Below are 20,642 nucleotides of genomic sequence, written 5' to 3' on the forward strand. Positions count from 1 at the left end.
TGTCTTGCTCCAAAATTGTGTCCTTACGGTGACACAAAGCTGATTGGCCGCTGGGCTCGCCATGGCCCCGCCCCCCCCGCACGGATTGGCCGCTCGCCCAGGCTCCGCCCCCACACGGATTGGCCGGCCGCTCGCCTAGGCTCCGCCCCCCACACGGATTGGCCTCTCGCTCCGGCACCCTGCAGGCATTGGCAACTCGCCCACGCCCCGCCCCCTCACGCAATGCACGCTCACTCTGGCCCCGCCCCCCGCACGCATTCCCCGAACCGACCGACACGGAGCCACGACTCCCAGGTGAGTACTGTACCCCCGGGAGCCCACATCAGCGTACGCCGCCAACCCAGCCGACACATACCCTCACATTGCTGGGGTTGCGGCCGTATGCTGGTGTGGGCTCCCGTGTGAGCGGGGGACGGTATACGCTGGTAACCATGGTAGCATAGTTACCAGCGCGTCAAGGTCCTGCAGCGGCGGAACATACACACACGCAAGCACGCACACACACACATCAGATCACACTCACTCTCACACACACCTCACACACACATCACATTGCATCCACACACTCACAACATCTTGGGATATTGCTTGCTTCTCGACGGCGATACTGTGCAGTGAACTTCCAGGACCTGCTGGAGGATCACATGGCCAGAAGCATGTGGTATCTCCGGATGTTGTGAGTGTGAGCGCGTATGTGCAATATCGTCAATGTGTGTGTGCGTGAGTGTATGCGATCGGGTGTGTGTGAGTGTATGCGTTCGGGTGTGTGTGAGTGTATGCGATCGGGTGTGTGTGAGTGTATGCGATCGGGTGTGTGTGAGTGTATGCGATCGGGTGTGTGTGAGTGTATGCGATCGGGTGTGTGTGAGTGTATGCGATCGGGTGTGTGTGAGTGTATGCGATCGGGTGTGTGAGTGTATGCGATTGGGTGTGTGTGTGTGTGTATGCGATCGGATCTGTGTCGGCAGAGGAGCACGGTGTGCTGGAGGAGGCTAGGAGGAGAGAGGCTGATCCTAGGGAAGGCTGGGAGGGGGAGGCTGAGAGAAGAGAGGCTGATGCTGGGGTAGGCTGGGAGGAGAGAGGCTGATGCTGGGGACAGAAAAGGCTGATGCTGAGAGGAGAGAGGCTGATGCTGGGAGGAGAGAGGCTGATGCTGGGAGGAGAGAGGCTGATGCTGGGAGGAGAGAGGCTGATGCTGGGAGGAGAGAGGCTGCTCCTGGGGAAGGCAGGGAGGGGGAGGCTGAGAGAAGAGAGGCTGATGCTGGGGGAGGCTGAGGCTGGGGTAGGCTGGGAGGAGAGAGGCTGATGCTAGGGACAGAAAAGGCTGATGCTGGGAGGAGAGAGGCTGATGCTGGGAGGAGAGAGGCTGATGCTGGGAGGAGAGAGGCTGATGCTGGGAGGAGAGAGGCTGATGCTGCGGGCAGAGAGGCTGATGCTGCGGGCAGAGAGGCTGATGCTGGTGCAGCATGGGGGATGGAGCACGATGGGGGGTGCGCAGCATGGGGGATGGAGCACGATGGGGAGTGCACAGCATGGGGGATGGAGCACGTTTGGGAGTGCGCAGCATGGCGGATGAACCACGTTTGGGAGTGCACAGCATGGGGGATGGAGCACGTTTGGGAGTGCGCAGCATGGCGGATGGACCACGTTTGGGAGTGCGCAGCATGGCGGATGGAGCACGTTTGGGAGTGCGCAGCATGGCGGATGGAGCACGTTTGGGAGTGCGCAGCATGGCGGATGTAGCACGTTTGGGAGTGTGCAGCATGGCGGATGGACCACGTTTGGGAGTGCGCAGCATAGCGGATGAACCACAATTGGGAGTGCGCAGCATGGCGGATGGACCAGGTTTGGGAGTGCACAGCATGGCGGATGGAGCATGTTTGGGAGTGCGCAGCATGGCGGATGGAGTACGTTTGGGAGTGCGCAGCATGGCGGATGGAGCATGATGGGGGGTGCGCAGCATGGCGGATGGAGCACGTTTTGGAGTGCGCAGCATGGCGGATGGAGCACGTTTGGGAGTGCGCAGCATGGGGGATGCAGCACGATGGGGATTGCGCAGTATAGCGGATGGAGCACGTTTGGGAGTGCGCAGCATGGCGGATGGACCACGTTTGGGAGTGCACAGCATGGCGGATGGAGCACGTTTGGGAGTGCGTAGCATGGCGGATGGAGCACGATGGGGAGTGCGCAGCATGGGGGATGCAGCACGATGGGGGGTGCGCAGTATGGGGGATGGAGCACGATGGGAGGTGCACACCTCCCCCCAACACACACACACACACACACGCGCACTGCACAACACACACACACACTGGGAACCACAAACACCGCCCTACACAGACACCCAAACACACAGACAACGCTGCACACACACAACACCCAACACACAAACACCGCAGCATACATAAATATACGCACATACCGCACAACACACACATTGCACAAAACATACCTCCCCCAAAACACACCACACACACACAAACCGCGCAACACACACACACACAACGCTACAGACACACAGCGCTCCACAAACAACGCAACACACATACAACACCGCTCTCACCCCCCGCCACACCGAGACAACACCCAGAACATGTACAGCGCCCTACACAAACACTTGGTAAGTACACACAACAACATCTATATATATAACAAAAATCATACATGAACTACACAATACGTAAATTCTAGAATACCCGATGCGTAGAATCGGGCCACCTTCTAGTATATATATATATATATATATATCTTTGCAGTGAAAATATATATCTACATTCTTGATGTTATAAGTTTGGGAACAGTATGGCTTTATTTATTATCTCTTTATTTTTATAAACAATGTAGTATGTGTATATATATGGATATATATATGTGTGTGTGTGTGTGTGTGTGTGTGTGTGTGTGTCTTTATATGATAGTATTCCTTGTAACATCATGGTTTTCAACTGTGGGATAAGGCAGTGCGTGCATATGTGTGACTGTGTTTGTCCCTTGTATGTGGTATTATTTGGTCACTATGTGGTGGTAATGTGTTGTCTGGTCATGGTAATTTGCACATATTTACCTTGTGGCTGCTGAACCAAGAAATTAGGTGCATCAGACAGTTGAGATGACAAATGGACAAGTGGTTGTCCTTTCAAATTTGAACAGGGTTCCTTTAATAACAATTTTAAAAATTTGTAGAAAATACTTTAATACTCTTCACCATAGTAAGAAGTGAATGACAGTGACTGGACAATGTGGACCTGTCAGGAGGCAATGAGTCTGTACATAAAAGTACAGATGTGGTAAGAAGGGGAAAGTGTGTATACTTTTAGCTGGCATTACTTGTTTTTTTATTTTTTTTGTGGTTGAGGAAAGTGTATAGGAATGGGTGTGGTTAACACAGTAGGTGTGGCTCTAAAAGTTTTCAAATGGGCGTGTTTTTTTAACACAAACAGGGAACGTGTTGTTAAAAATTTGAATCCCACCTGCATTATCATATATGATCTGGTTTTGTCATCTATTTATTGGCATTAAAGCCATCTTTTTATAAAATATATACAATAAAATACATATTTTTAGCTAAAAACTCCTTTTGCCTTTTTTGTTCAATTTAGACTTTTGATTTGTTAATAGGTACTACTATAAATACTAGAGAGGCTGCTTCCATCTTGAATTTGCCTAGCTCTTATGTTGACTATGTGGCTTTTTTTTCCTTACTGAATAAATAAAGATGTTTTTCCATGTTTGTTTTCATTTATTTACCATTTACATATCATTAATATGTCTTTTGATCTTCTGACCGATAATGACACGACTTTTATTTTGTGGAGGTGTAATTTCAATGTTAAGGAATTATTTTCAGTCTAAGTTGTTCAAATTACCTTCTTATCATATTTTCCTCGTCGGATTCTTGGTATAGCTTCACGTCGCTTATCTTCATCAATCTAAACAAAACAATCAGATTATCAGAAGTCTTTGAAAACCACTTCCATCTACTGATGTCTCTTGGACCCTTCCTATAGAGTGAGTGCAGAGTGAGCACGTTTCCTTGAACTGCTGATTTTCTGTACTTCTGTGTACATTGTGTATCGCCAGCAGCCCTGCATCCTATATGTTCATATTGTGTCATACACAACTCTCACAGACGAGCAAATCTATTGCGCCTGTCTATCCACAGCATTATATTAATTAGTTTGGACTCAGATATACATGAGTTATTACATTTGATCCCACAACTTAAACAACTTCCGTTAAATATTCAATATTATTTTTTCACCATGGATGTTAGTTTGTTGTATTCTATATATTGAAAAATGAATGGGCTTCTTATTTTTCCACCACCGTATTTGCAGTTTTTGCAGCTTTTTCTAATGAGCTATGCACAGCAATGTAAAACAAAAGAAAAAACGGCTATACAAGTCTTAAGGATACTTTACAAGCTGCGATCTCGCTAGCGAGATCGCAAGCAATCGTACCTGCCCCCGTCGTTTGTGCAACATGGGCAAATCGCTGCCCATGCCGCACAACCTCGCTTACCCCCGTCACACGCACTTACTTGCCCTGCGACGTCGCTCTGGCCGACAATCTGCCTCCTTTCTAAGGGGGCGGTTCGTGCAGCGTCACAGCGACGTCACACGGCAGGCGTCCAATAGAAGCGGAGGGGCGGAGATGAGCGGGATGTAACATCCCGCCCACCTCCTTCCTTCTGCATTGCCGGTGGAGGCAGGTAAGGAGATGTTCGTCGCTCTTGCGGTGTCACACACAGCGATGTGTGGTGCCGCAGGAATGAGGAACAACATCACTAATAAGCAGGAATGATTTTGAGTTTCAGGACGACCTCTCTGCGGCAAACGATTTTGACCGCTTTTGCGATCATTTAAGGTCGCTCGTACTTGTCACACACTGCGATATCGTTAATGACGCCGGATGTGTGTCACAAACACCGTGACCCCGACGATAATTCATTAACGATATTGCAGCGTATAAAGCCCCCTTTAGGTGTTTTCTCATGATTTTTACTATATAACTTCATACAGACATACAGTACATCCAAAAGTAACACACATTATCTTCATGGGATCATGTACAAAATAACATTTAGCTGTTTTAGTATAAATCTGCCCAATTTTGGACACATACCATCTTAAACCTTTAGTGCCATCAATTAGTTTGAGTTCATTTCATTAAAAAAAATTCTGTGTGAAAAGGTACCATCGATACGCTGAGGTCCAGTTACCAATATATTTGAGTCGTTATAATGTTCTTTTTAACAAGTTCTTGCTGTAGTGAATGTACTACATACACTCTCTTCATTTCAACCTTTTTTAAGACAATATTATAAAGTGCAACACGTGCTGAAGTTGAAGTTATATAGTAAAACTCATGAGGAAAAAAAACTAATAATTGTATAGTCGTTTTCTTTCATGTATTACAGTTCATTGTGTTCTAACATTCACCATAATCTTGGATTGGAAACAGCAAAATTCTACTTAAATCAGCACATTATCCTTCTTGAATTCCAGCAAGAATTCATCCTTCAGGGAATTGGATTCACACCCCATCATGATGTGTTTTCCTTTGAAGATATGATCTATGGGCAATTGAGGGACTGGGCCATGAAAACAAAATTCGCCTCGAGTTATGGAAATCTGTACATGGGGCATTTCAGATCCCTGTTTACTGGCCGGTCTCTCCTGCCGAATGGTCATATTTTATTTTACTGTAGATGATTTATTATTTTCTTGGACAGGGAGCTTTGATGAGGCCCAATCATTTGTCAACAAACTTAATGAAAACCCATGGGGACTGAAATTCACATTTTCATAGTCTGACACTGAAATATAATTTTTGGCTCCAATCATTACAGAAAGTTCTGGGGGTACTATTGCCACATCCACCCATTTCAAAAAGTACCCATCTAGTACCCATCTCCCAAAATGGTTAAAAATGGTTCCATATGGCCAATATTGGCGTATTTGCAAAAATTGCACCAAGGCTGAAGATTTCCGGAAGGAGTCACGAATTTTGAGCAGTAGGTTTAGACAGAAGGGCTACCCAAAGAGGATTCTTAATGATGCCTAATAGGACTAAAAACCTCAAGCAGGATGAAGGTTTAGCAAAAAATAGAAGCTAATGGGACTGAAAAACATGAAAAAGATGGAGCAATCAATCACAAGTTTAGTTTTATTACCACTTGTAATAAATATCGTCGTATCATTAGGACATTACTTAAGAAATATTGGATAATTTTGAGGAATGATCCTATCCTGTCTATAAGTTTACCTAAAAATCCTAACATTTTATTTAGAAAAAAAAGGAACTTGAGATATTACATACCGTAGCACCCAGTCAAATAAACAATACTAGCAAAAACAAAAATAAAATAATAGCAAAAAATTAGAGAATTTGGGAGGACCCTAATCATCCTTCTTACCAACTGGGAAAATAAAGGGGAGGTTTTGCTGAAGGCGTCTTAAATCCCCAGTAAGATGTTCCCTATTAATCAGATTCTGAACTGAAATGTATATCTTCATGTGTTCATTTACAAACCAACTTGTTCATAACAGAATTAATCAGCATAGACACAATATTTGTGATCGTGTCAGCAATCACACTTTTTCAAATCATTTTTTTGGTTGAACATTCTAAATATCCTGCCAACTTACTCCTCATTATAATAGACCAGATTCCCGAATATATTCCAAATCGGATCCAGAGGCTGATCAATAGGGAATCATTCTGGATATTTAAATTGGCCACTTTGGCCCTTAATGGCCTTAATTTGAGTATAGAACACACAAGATTTGTAATTTTTGTAGCAGATATGTTCATTGTGTGTGTTGAGGATGACTTTTACTAAACATGTAATGCATTTTTTGGCAATCTATATATTTGATTTATGGATTTCAGCTCATTTATAGTCATTATCTTGACAAAACTTCTCCAGACCTTTGATGGATTATGGGGGTAAGTTTAAACATATAATTAAATATTCATGAAAATTTATATGATCCTAACAATTGATGTTTTTAATTACCGTATTTTTCGGATTATAAGACACACTTTTCCTCCCAAAAATTTGGAAGGAAAATGAGGGGTGTGTCTCAAAATCTAAATATAGCTTACCGGGTGGTGCTGTCTGTGTGGCTCTGTGTGCGGGTGGCCAGGTGCGTGCAGGCGACCAGTTGCCTGTCAGTGCGTGCAGGTGGCTGGGTGCCTAGTGCCGGCGGCCGGCTGCCTCTCTGTGTGGGTGGGCGTGTAGCTGGGTGGGCATGCTGGTGGAGGTTCTTGGCCGTGCGGACTGCGGTAGCTGTGCTGTGGGTGTCCCAGTCTGTCCGTAGTCCCGGCTTCAAATGATGGCACCAGGAGTCAGTGCATGCGCAGATGAAGATCTTGGAGGAGAGCTCCATCTGCACCCGCGCTGCTCCGGGTGCCATCATTTGAAGCTGGGACCACGGACAGACTGGGACACTCGCCGCACTGGTTTGCTCCACCACTAACTGCTGCCGCTGCCACCACTGACTCTCCGCCGCCACTACCACCACTGACCCGTCACAAGCACACTGCCATCACTGACCCACTGCTGCCGCTGCCACCAACAACCTGCCGCTGCCAGCACTGGCCCGCCACTGCTGCAGCACAGCCTCTGCCTCCTGTGACCCCACTCCGCCACCGCTGCCGCCACCCTCTGGTAAGACGACACCGGAGTATATAAGACAGACCCCTTTTTTTTACCTTTTTTATCTCTAAATTTGGGGTGCGTCTTATAATCCGGTTCGTCTTATAAAGTGAAAAATATGGTAACTGATTCCAAGTGGTTTATAAATTGATTTTCTATATATTTATATTACTTGATTATATGTCTTTTATGGTTTTATATATGACAAATGTGTTGTAATAATAGCACTACAGCTATAAGAAGATGGGCCATCCCTAAAATGCATGGTGTGTTAATTTAATTTAAATTTTCTTTTTGATCAAATTCTGAGTCGCAGCGCCTGGTTCTTATCCGACCTTTTTTACTCATCTCTCTGATTTATTCAGCTTCTAATCGATTGTTTTGGAGCAGTTAACCAGTGCAGCAGGTGACTGGATTTGATCATTTGGAGCAAATCACCTGCACTCATAGACGGTTGGTGCACAGTAGGGTGACCGCAAAAAAATCGATGTCGGAATTTTGTCCGTCTGGACCCCACAAAACGATTCCCCTTTCCAGATATTGAGATAGCCAAAATTTGAGCTCGATCAAATGACGTTAACCCGTGCCGCTCGTCGCTCAAAGTTTTAATAAATCCAAATTATTGGCCAAAAAGCTGACATATGGAGCCATAACCCCAGAACGGTAAATAATAAAAACACGCTTAATATCTCAAAAGAAAGCTAATGTTGTTCTTCAAAATTTATATTTTATACATAATTGTTGTTATTTTAAGTCAAACTGAGTTACAACAGCTTTTAGCCCCAAGAACGTGACCTAGTACCACTAGGAGCATACTTCGTATATTGTGTTATTAAGTGATAAATTTTGGGGTTTTTTTGTATATTTTTGAGTTTAAAGTAGAAATATAACAAAAAAAACAAGTAATACTGAAAAGTCTAATGACATTTTTATTTTAAAATATAAAAATGAGGTATATAATACAAACAAAACAGACACAGAAAAGATACAGACGTAGTACCTACATGAGTTGATAATTTTACATAGTTATCTAATCTATTCTAGAGCTTTTGTTAAAGTAGTTTTTGAAACGTCAGAATATAATGCTCGGCATTTGCTTACAACTTGCAGTACATATTGCTTTTGTTCTTCATCTTTTGTCAGAAGGTCGTTAAAGTCGGTTATTAAATTAACACCACACTCAGCCATATCATTAACTACTTTTAATGTTTTGACAATTTTCAATCCTTCTTGGAAGTCATTATTTTGAGGCCAGGTGTTTGGATTTTGTCTTAGGAAATCTGTTTTTATATTAAATCGGTCAAAGAATGTAAATGTTTCTTTGGTAAGTAAATTTGCCAATCCTCCATCAACTACCTCTATTAATTTTTCTTTCCTAACTTTTGGATTTACAACCCTAGCGTGCTCTGATGGTTCATCTGTGCTACTGAGCAATTTATTAGCCATTAACAACTTTTCATTGTCTGTAATGGTGGGATCAAAAAACAATAATCCCACCAACTCTGCATTAAAATAGCACAAATGGTTCAAAAATTTGGTCAGGGCTATTTCTGCAATGTCGTTGTCACATTCTTTATAGTCTAACAGACTATGCAAAATATCTAAATCTTGCTTTGGCGCAAGATGAGCTTTTGGAGCATTGAACCAAGCTTTACAATAAATTTTAACTAGGAAAACAGAAATGGCACGCACAGAACTTTCTTCTTCTTTAGACATCTTAAATTGACGACGAAAAATTAACATTTTTAAGCAGTAAATAGCCTTTGCCATCCACCTAGCATGATGAATGGCTCCTGGAGTTCTAAAACCCACAACATTGCCGTCTAGTGATCCAACAAATACGAGAACCAACTGCAACAGCTCCTTGTAGTCATCTCTGGGGTGGCTCTCAGTTAATTTGGTCTCGAATTCAGCAGTAACATTTGCAATTACTTCTGGAGTTAGCTACTTTTGTATTAGATTGTCACTGATACCTGTGTCGTATTTTCCTATGTCTATCTTGGGCCACGCAGTGAGGAATCTTTTGAAAATGTCTGGATGAGGTCCAGTGGTTGATCCCATTTTGTGTCGAATAGAAATTACATGCACCCTGTGTGTAACATATAAATTTTGAAGAACAACATTAGCTTTCTTTTGAGATATTAAGCGTGTTTTTATTATTTACCGTTCAGGAGTTATGGCTCCATATGTCAGCTTTTTGGCCAAAAATTTGGATTTTTTTCAAACTTTGAGCAACGAGCGGCACGGGTTAACGTCGTTTGATCAAGCTCAAATTTTGGCTATCTCAATATCTGGAAAGGGGAATCGTTTTGTGGGGTCCAGACAAACAAGATTCTGACATTTCCCCCCCCCTATGAGATCCGGTCACCCTAGTGCACAGCAATGAGCAGCTGGTGATGAGGCTGGCGGCTTGATAATGATTGTCTCCCTCTGTGGCGCTCTTGCGTGCTCTGCCAGTTACTACTGGCAAGAGTGCGGCATCCAGACAGTAACGCTAGTGTGACAGATGACCCCTCATGCTGATACCCAGCTGGACTGTAAGGTTGTGGTGTCCAAAGCCAGAAGCGGCTCTAGCAGTATTGTATTCCCAATGTTGTGCCTGATCAGCACAACAGCTGTGGGTGAGTGCACTAATGTTTCAAGTTTTATTGAATTAGGGAGAGCTTTTTCTTTGTTTATTCTTACTTGTAAAATAACGACACTTACAGAATACTCACCTCCGGTGCTGGTGACATTCCAGCGGTGTCGGCACTGGCTCTGCTGGTGCTTGTTTGACAAGGAAGCCAAGGAAGAGCCAGTGCTGGCACTGAGCTAGGACTGGGGGCAAGTATAAGGCGGGCTTTGCACACTACGACATCGCAGGTGCGATGTCGGTGGGGTCAAATTGAAAATGCCGTACTTCTGGCATCGCATGTGACATCGTAGTGTGTAAAGGTTCGATGATACGATTAACGAGCGCAAAAGCGTTGTAATCGTATCATCGGTGCAGCGTCGGCGTAATCCATAATTACGCTGACGCGATGGTGCGATGTTGTTCCTCGCTACTGCGGCAGCACACATCGCTGTATGTGAAGTCACAGGAGCGAGGCACATCTCCTACCGGCATCACCGCGGCTTCCGTAGAATATGTGGAAGGAAGGAGGTGGGCGGGATGTTTACATCCCGCTCATCTCCGCCCCTCCGCTCCTATTGGCCGCCTGCCATGTGACGTCGCTGTGACGCCGCACAACCGGCCCCCTTAATAAGGAGGCGGGTCGCCGGCCAGAGCGACGTCGCAGGACAGGTGAGTCCATGTGAAGCTGCCGTAGTGATAATGTTCTCTACGGCAGCTATCACAAGGATATCGCAGCTGCGACGGGGGCGGGGACTATCGCGCTCGGCATCGCAGCATCGGATTGCGATGTCGCAGCGTGCAAAGTACCCTTAAGTGTTATCATTTACAAGGCGGAAACACCTTGATTGAGAAGTGGTTCTCCAAATAGTGGACAACCCTTTAAAGAGTGTTTTGCTATATATAATAATGCTAGCAAGCTTCGTTGTAAATCACCTTCAAGCTGACATGAGAAGTCTCATTTGTTTCCAGTGGCAAAATTTTCTCATTTGCAATATGAGACCATCTTTTCTGCTGCAGTTCATGTTCTTTACGGTATTTTCTACAAAAAAAAATAGATATCGGTTTTTGCATATTATAAATTAATATTACCTACTGTGTGTCTAAAGAATGATTAATGGAATTGTCCAATAAACATATATCACCTCTGCACAGGATTAATGATAAATGTATGATTTCTGATGGTCTGACTATTGGGACCTCCACCCACCGATATGTTATAAATGTTGTACATGCCCTATAATGGTATTAACTAGGAATTTGGAGAATTTGGGTAGCAATTGAATAATTTTATATATTAAAGATGTCTTCTATTATTATTTATTGAAAAAAAAAAACCCGGTAAATAGAGGTTGAAGAAAATTCTGGTAACACCTTAACCTCTCATTTTTTTGAAATCTGACCTGTGTTACTTAATGAGATAATAATAATGCTAGAATACTTCAACGGATCCCAGTGATACTGAGACTGTTTTCAAGACATGTTGCATTTCATTTTAGTGGAAAATTTTGGTCGATATTATTTGCATTTATTTACGAAAACATCACAAATTTGGCAGAAAAAAATAGAAAATTTTCACAATTTTCAAACTTTGATGTTGTATGCCCTTAAAGTAAATAGTTACAACCACACAAAATAGTTAATAAGTAACATTTGCCACATGTCTACTTTATATCAGCTCCATATTTGAATCCTATTTTTTGGGGGTTAGGAAGTTAAAAAGGTTCAAAGTTTATCAGCAATTTCATATTTTTCCAACAAAATTTACAAAACTATTTTTTTTAGGGACCAAATCAAATGTGAAGTGACTTTCAGAGGTTTATATAACAGAAAATACCCCAAAATTACACCATTCTAAAAACGGAACCCCTCAAACTGCTCAAAATCACATTCAAAAAGTTTATTAACCCTTTTGGTGCTTCACAGGCAACTAAAGCAATGTGGAAGGAAAAAATGAAAATTTTACTTTTTCCCACAAAAAAATGTAAATTTAGCCCCAAATTTTGCATTTTTACAAGACTAGCAGAGAAAAAAATGGACTGTGCAATTTGTGGTGCAATTTCCCCTGAGTACGCAGATACCGATATGTGGTGGACTACTGTTTGAGCGCATGGCAGGGCTTGGAAGGGAAAATTGGCTGGAATGCATATGGGATGTCATGTTGCATTTGCAGGACCCCTGATGTGCCTAAACAGTGGAAACTACCCACAAGTGACCCCATTTTAAGGCCGCTTTACACGCTGCGACATCGCTCAAGCGATCTCGTTGGGGTAACGGAATTTGTGATGCACATCCGGTCGCTTTAGTGATGCCGTTGCATGTGACACCTATGAGCGATTTTGTATCGTTGCAAAAACGTTGTCCATTCTCTAATATCGTTGCTGCAGCAGTACGAAGTTGTTCCTCGTTCCTGTGGCAGCACACATCGGTACGTGTGACACCGCAGGAACGAGGAACCTCTCCTTACCTGCCTCCCGCCCGCAATGCGGAAGGAAGGAGGTGGGCGGGAGTTTCGTCCCGCTCATCTCTGCACTTCCGCTTCTATTGGGCGGCGGTTCAGTGACGCAGCTGTGATGTTGCTGTGACGCTGAACGAACCGCCCCCTTAGACAGGAGGCAGTTCGCCAGTCACAGCGACGCCGCAGGGCAGGTAAGTAGTGTTAATAGACCGAAAGACTAATTTCTCTAAAATCAATTTTTATTTATAAATATTAAAATAATTAAATCAATCCATATTTTTCATATGCAGCTATATCGGTCAGTGAACACACACCCGGTCGTGCAAAGCTAGATGTACTTAAAAGGAGTATTAATCTAGGAGGGTGAGGTATTGGGCAGATGATTTTTCTCGTTAAAGGGATGTCACTGTGATGTATAAATAGGGGCCAGGTCATAAATCCCTAGTCTTTCTCCTTCCTAGCCGCAGAGGTTAATACGCCATACGGTTTTGGGCGCCCCCGCTCAACGTCGGCTATCCCTAGTACACCCTAAAACCTAACTGTGTGCCAAAAATTGACCCAAAGCCCAAAGGGGTATAGTTAGTGCTGAAGTCAAAGTGGTTCAACCATACTAGGTGCATAGTCAGAACACTAGTAAATGTTAAGTATGATTGCTGGTCATAGAAAAAATTCCCAATCAGAATATTTACGCATTTGCTCCCCTCTAACAATATATGAAAAAATAGGGGGGAAGGAGTACTACAGGTAGCCTCTTAGGTCTGCTACCCAGTGCATTCGACCAACAAATTAGTTCATGGACCCGTAATTATTTGAATCCCAGTTGGGTAAACTTATCTTGCTGGAGAATGAACTCCCAGAAGAATCCCGACACGTTTCCCCCACTTTGTTTGGGGTTCATCAGGGGACAATGCACACATTCCAGGTCACCTTCCAGTCTCCAGTGCCCTGCAAACAGATCCCTTTAAAGTGCTGTATGAAATGAGCAAATAGTCCTCTTGTTCGATGCAGGGAAGACCTCAGTATCCCACCCTGTCAGTACGGGGCTGAATAGGATCCTATTCAGAGGTCAATTTTTGGCACACAGTTAGGTTTTAGGGTGTACTAGGGATAGCCGACGTTGAGCGGGGGCGCCCAAAACTGTATGGTGTATTAACCTTCGCAGTTAGGAAGGAGAAAGACTAGGGATTTATGACCTGGCCCCTATTTATACATCACAGCGACATCCCTTTAACGAGTAAAATCATCTTGGGCTATACCTCACCCTCCTAGATTAATACTCCCTTTAAGTACATCTAGCTTTGCACGACCGGGTGTGTGCTCACTGACTGATATAGCTGCATATGAAAAATATGGCTTGATTTAATTATTTTAATATTTATAAATAAAAATTGATTTTTAGAGAAATTAGTCTTTTGGTCTATTAGCATTATTTTTCTCTAATTATTCATAAAAATTGGTGTTCATCAGGTAAGTAGTGTGACGGGTCTGGGCGATGTGCGCCACGGGCAGCGATTTGCCCATGTCGCACAACCGATGGGGGCGGGTACCCACGATAGCGATATCGGTACCGATATCGCAGCGTGTAAAGTGGCCTTTAGAAACTAGATCCCTCAAGAAACTTATCTAGATGTGTGGTGAGCACCTTGAATACCCATGTGCTTCACAGAATTTTATGACGTTGAGCTGTGAAAATAAAATTGTATCACTTTTCCCATAGAAATGTTGTTTTAGCTCTAAATTTAGCAATTTTTCAAGTGTAACAGGAAAAAATACACCATACAATTTGTTGTGCAATTTCTTCTAAGTACGCTGATACTCCATATGTGGTAAAAAACTACTATTTGGGCAAACAGCAGGGCTGGGAAGGGAAGAGGCACCATTCGACTTTTGGAATTTAAAATTGGTTGGAATTGTTAGCAGACTCCCTTATATGCCTAAGCAGTAGAAACCCCCCACAATTGACCCCATTTTATAAACTAGACGCCCAAAGGAATTTATCTAGATGTGTGCTGAGCACCTTGAACCCAAAGGTGTTTCACACAATTTGAACATTGAGCCGTGAAAATAAAAATTCCAACAAACATGTTTTAGCTCCAATTTTGCAGTTGCACAAGGTTAAAAGGTGAAATGGAGAAATTGCATTATACAATTTGTTGTGCAATTTCATAAATATGTGGTGGAAAACTTTTATTTGGGAGCACAGCAGTACTTGGAAGGGAAGGAGCACTATTTTCATTTTTGGAATGCAAAATTGACTAGAATACATTATGAAAGCCATGTCACATTTTCAGAGGTGCTGAGGTTCCAAACCAGCAAAAATAAAAACAAAAACATAAGTGACATCATTTTGGAAACTACACCCATCAAAAAATGAACAGCATATAGGTGTGTAGTGTAGTGAGCATTTTGAAACCATTGGTGTTTAACAGAATTTTGTAATATTGGGTCGTGCAAATGAAATATTGCATTTTTTTCAACAAAAATTATGCTGAAGGCAGAATTTTTTTACTTTTGCAAGTGTAACAGGAGAAAAATAGACTACAAAATCTGCTACAGAATTTCTCCTGAGTACGGCAATACCCCAGATGTGATCAGAAACTACCATATTTTTGGGATTATAAAATGCACTTTTCCTCCCAAAAAATTGGGAGGAGAATGAGGGGTGCATCTTTAAATCTGAATGTAGCTTACCGGGGGGTGGTTAAGAGGGGCCACAGGAGACAAGACAATGCTGTGCACTGTGCTGCGGGCGCTGCTTTCTGTGGCGCTGCTGTGTGCGGCGGGCAGCCCTGCTCTGTGCGGTGGTCGGAGTTCCTGCGTGCAGCTCTGAGCTGGGCGGCGCTGCTCTGTGCAGTTCTATGCGGTGGGTGGGTAGGCTCTGTGCGGTGGGTGGGTGAGGCTCTGTGCGGTGAGCAGCGAGGCTCTGTGCTGCTAACAGCAAGGCTTGGTGTAGCGGGCAGGGAGGCATGGGCCATTCTGTCGGTGGCAAGAGCTTTAAATAATGGTGGTAAGAGTTGGCACATGCGCAGATGAAGCCCTCAGCTCAAGCTCTCATCTGCACACGCGCCGACTCCGGCTGCCATTTCTTTGAAGCCTGCACCTCCAACATCTTTAGAATAGCCAGTGCCTCAATACCTGCTGCCCCAGCAGAGAGCAGCGCCCACTGCCCCAGCACAGAGCAGCGCCCACTCCCCAGCACAGCGCTGCAGCCCGCAGTGAGCATCTGGGCCCCCCTCTGCACCGCCCACAGCATCGCCATACTCCAGCACCGCCCTTGCCTCTTGTGACCCTGCTCCACCACCGCTGCTGCCCCACCTCCCCGGTAAGACTCCACCAGATTATAAAATGGACCCCATATTTTTTGTTACCTTTTTTTCCATCTCTAGATTTGGGGTGTATCTTATAATCCGGTGCATCTTATAAAACAAAAGCTGATAAAAGAAGGAGCCATGTTTAGTTGCAGATTTAGTTTAGTTGCATATTTAGTGCAGATTTAGTTGGAATGGTTTGCGGGTACCATGTCACATTGGCAGAGCCCCTGAGGTGCCAGAAAAGCAGTAATACCCCACTAGTGACCTTATTTTAGAAACGTCACCCTTCAATAAATTATTCTATGGTTGTGTACCGCCCCGCGCTCGGCTACCGCCGAGCCGCTCGGATTCGGGCTCGTTGGTGGGTGGCTCGAGTGTCTCCTGACCCGGGGTCACTTTGCTCTGAAAGGGTACTGGCACTACTTAGGGGGTGGTAGGTAGGTGTACTGCCGAAGCCGTGTTTAAGTTCGTGACACCACCCATGGGTTGTGGTGAAGGTAGACACCACCGCTGCAGTTACGGGGCACCCGGGGGAGATGGTTATGCAGCAAGATGTTAACCCCTCCGTGGGCAGGGATGATGGCCCCAGGACCCGTTGGGGAGAGTAGTTGGGCGGTGCAGGGTGGTGCGCGGCCGGATGGCACTGTTGTACTCACTGTTATTGACACACACAAGTCTCTGGTAAACAAAGTTGATGGTTGTCGGGGACCGCAGCCGGCTGCGTCTTGTCCCCCACCCGGTTCAGTGGTCTTGGCCTTTCTCCTGCACCGTGTAGTGTATTTGGGCTGCCCGCGCATCAGCGACGGGAGTCCGCTCCCCGGCGTTGTGTATGTCGGGAGAGCCCTTTTTGCCCGCAGACGCTGGCCCGTGAGATCTCTCTGCCTGTGCGGTGGCTTTCTATCCCCCTCGGTGGGCTGTTGTCTTCAGTCGGGAATTGGGTGGGAAAGGAACTAAAGTCCAGACCGCCATCAGTCAATTAACTCAGTCCAGTCGGTTCTGGACGTCGTTTCAGGGTCTGAGTACCCCCTGTGTGCTCCGGTTTCCGAGTCGGTTCCCCGGGTCAGTACCGGCGGGCCACTACCCTGTCCCGGTCCACCACGGTTCCACCGAGACATCTTCCCGGCTCCTGTCGGCTAGGCCACCATTTGCCTCCTAGCCAAAGGTGCCCGGGCTCCAACCCCGGCACCTGTCAGACTGTCACAGGCCTGCACTCCAGACCTGACCTCCTCACTGCTCAACACTAAAAACTGATCTCTCTGTGTTTCCTGCCTCAGGCCCTCTGGACTCCTCTGTGGGCGTGGCCAACCGCCTGGCTCTGCCCCCCCTGGTGTGTCCATCAGGCTCTGAGGGAAGTGACTAGGTTTTATGGTTTGGCTGGTGTTACCTTATTGGGGGACAGGTGTTGTGCGGGGATCTATCTGTGACTACCTGGCTAGTCAAGGGCGTCACAGCTGCATTAAGCATATTGATGTGCCACCCCTGCGTCAGCAGCCGGACTGCTCGGATCCGGATCCGCGGTGGCTCGAGGGGTCTCTGGACCCGGGGGTCGGGGTCGTGCGGCCACTCAAATAAAAGGGTGAGTATTTACACGGGCTGTTTGATTAAAGTTCGTGATGCCACCCATCGTGCGTGGTAAAATGGAGTACCACCGCTGCGATTGGGAGTACCCGGTGGCGATGGTGTGGGCAGCCAGGTGTTTAACCCTTCCACGGTTAGGAAGGATGCCCCGGGACTCGGTGATGGTGACGGGGAGGTGCCGTTGGGAGCATAAGGGTCACTTGTGTACAGTCATGGCCAAAAGTTTTGAGAATGCTACAAATATTAATTTTTACAAAGTCTACTGCTTAAGTTTTTCTAATGGCAATTTGCATATACTCCAGAATGTCATAAAGAGTGATCAGCTTAACAGCAATTACTTTCAAAGTCAATATTGGCTAAGAAAATAAACTTCAACCCCCAAAACACATTTCAACATCATTCCATTCCTGCCTTAAAGGGAGCAGCTAACAGGTGTGGGTGTTGATGAGGACAGGGCTGGTGATCAATCAGTCATGATTAAGTAAGAATGACACCACTGACACTTTAAAATGAGGCTGGTGCTTGGTATCATTGTTTCTCTTCAGTTAACCATGGTTATCTCTAAAGAAACACGTGCAGCCATCATTGCTCTGCACAAAAATGGCCTAACAGGGAAGAGTATCGCAGCTACAAAGATTGCACCTCAGTCAACAATCTATCGCATCATCAAGAACTTCAAGGAGAGAGCTTCCATTGTTGCCAAAAAGGCTCCAGGGAGCCCAAGAAGGACCAGCAAACGCCAGGACCGTATCTTAAAACTGTTTCAGCTGCGGGATCGGACTACCAGCAGTGCCGAGCTAGCTCACCAATGGCAGCAGGCTGGTGTGAGTGCTTCTGCACGCACTGTGAGGTGGAGACTGCTTGAGCAAGGCCTGGTTTCAAGGAGGCCAGCAAAGAAGCCACTTCTCTCCAGAAAAAACATCAGGGACCGACTGATTTTCTGCAAAAGGTACAGGGAGTGGACTGCTGAGGACTGGGGTAAAGTCATTTTCTCAGATGAATCCCCTTTTCGATTGTTTGGGACATCTGGAAAACAGCTTATTAGGAGAAGAAGAGGTGAGCGCTACCACCAGTCTTGTCTCATGCCAACTGTTAAGCATCCTGAAACGATTCATGTTTGGGGTTGCTTCTCAGCCAAGGGAATCGGCTCACTCACAGTCTTGCCTGAAAACACAGCCATGAATAAAGAATGGTACCAGAATGTCCTCCAAGAGCAACTTCTCCCAACTGTCCAATAGCAGTTTGGCGCCCAACAATGCCTTTTCCAGCATGATGGAGCACCTTGCCATAAAGCAAAGGTGATCACTAAATGGCTCATGGAACAAAACATAGAGATTTTGGGTCCATGGCCTGGAAACTCCCTAGATCCTACTAATCCCATTGAGAACTTGTGGGCAATCATCAAGAGACGGCTGGACAAACAAAAACCAACAAATTCTGGCAAAATGCAAGCATTGCTTATGCAAGAATGGACAGCTATCAGTCAGGATTTGGTCCAGAAGTTGATTGAGAGCATGCCAGGGAGAATTGCAGAGGTCCTGAAGAAGAAGGGTCAACACTGCAAATATTGACTTGCTGCATTAACTCATTCTAACTGTCAATATAACCTTTTGTTACTCATAATATGATTGCAATTATATTTCTGTATGTGATGTAAACATCAGACAAACACAATTAAAAAACAGAGGGCAACAGATCATGTGAAAATATAATTGTGGTGTCATTCTCAAAACTTTTGGCCATGACTGTACTCACTCAGTCCAATAACGCTGACACTGACAACTGTGGTAAACCAAAGTTCTTGACACCGCTGCCGCTGGGAGGGAGCATGCCTGGATCCCGTGCCCATTGGTGTTGCCTGTTAGTCTGTGACCTTTACCTTGGCACCTAGTTTTCTGGTTGGTCCCTTGAGTATAAAACTTGTCGGGTCCCGCTCACCAGTATGGCTAACTGGGTGAACTTGCTCTCAGAGTTTACTGTTACACCTCGTGGCTCCCCTGTTGCAAGGAATGATGTGGTCTCCCATTCCTTGCCTGCCACGAGCCTTCCTGCTCAGCAGCGCAGAAGGTCTAGGAGACTACATGGCTCCCCTGTTGCAAGGAGTGATGTGGTCTCCCATGCCTTGCCTGCCACGAGCCCTCCTGCTCAGCAGCGCCAAAGGTCCAGGAGACTACACAATGTGCAGAGGATAGCTACTCAGGGAAGCAGCAAGAATCTCGTTATCCCTGCATCTTGTGAAGCCAGAGAGCCCGCCTCTATGTCTGAGAGGCAGGAGAACGAGCATGTGCACCACGTGGCAGGTTTTGATTCACCAACTGACATCACACGGCTTGATGACGAGGCTGGTGATGTGGTGAACCCTGATTGGCCGGGCTGGGACGTCGTGGATCCCGATTGGGTCAAATCCGTCATCTCCACCTCGTGCCCGCCTTTGGGTGGAGCTACACTTCCTTAAAAGCCCCGCTTTCCAATAATGGCGGCGCTCAACCGTCCTCTTTTGTTGGATGACTGGCAGTGTGCTACTACGCCACTGTACAGGCATTATTGTCTTCTTGTGGACTTTGCCCTTGCTGCTCCGGCAGCACCTTGTTTTGAAGGTCGAGTCCCTGTTAAAACATTAAACTTAATACATCTAGTTATTAAAATAGGACATGTTATATATGTTCACAGTTCTACTTATGTTTGAGGGCATAGCTTATCGATAAAGTTCTTATAAGGAATAAATATTAAGCTATCCATAAGTGCTGACATAATATGGTATATTTATCCATCTGGAAGCTTCTAGTGATTACATCATATGTAACTGCGTTCAGCTGAAATACCCTATATGGTTTGGACAGTTGTCATATAACATGACACGATGGATGGGGCTCTCTCTCACTCCTGCTCCGAGAGTCAATTCACACATGTCGAGGCTGCAGCGTCCGGCCACCCGATCCAAGAAGCAAGACATGCCTGTCAGGCCTGCAACATTTCTATTTGGGAACCAAGGTGACATGGATGAAGATTTCCATTGATTTG

At 45.4% G+C, this 20,642-nt stretch overlaps 1 protein-coding gene across 1 annotated transcript in view; it reads right to left on the reverse strand.

Annotated features, from left to right (window-relative positions):
• The window catches only part of GUCY2C (guanylate cyclase 2C), a 686,038-nt gene that overhangs the window by 279,446 nt on the left and 385,950 nt on the right, over nt 1-20,642 (reverse strand). Inside the window, 2 exon segments of the mRNA XM_075320892.1 lie at nt 3,867-3,929; nt 11,211-11,316. Coding sequence (XP_075177007.1) covers nt 3,867-3,929; nt 11,211-11,316 — 169 coding nt within the window.

Source organism: Anomaloglossus baeobatrachus, chromosome 8 (assembly GCF_048569485.1).
Source record: "Anomaloglossus baeobatrachus isolate aAnoBae1 chromosome 8, aAnoBae1.hap1, whole genome shotgun sequence".
In the NCBI taxonomy this organism is placed as follows: Eukaryota; Metazoa; Chordata; class Amphibia; order Anura; family Aromobatidae; genus Anomaloglossus; species Anomaloglossus baeobatrachus.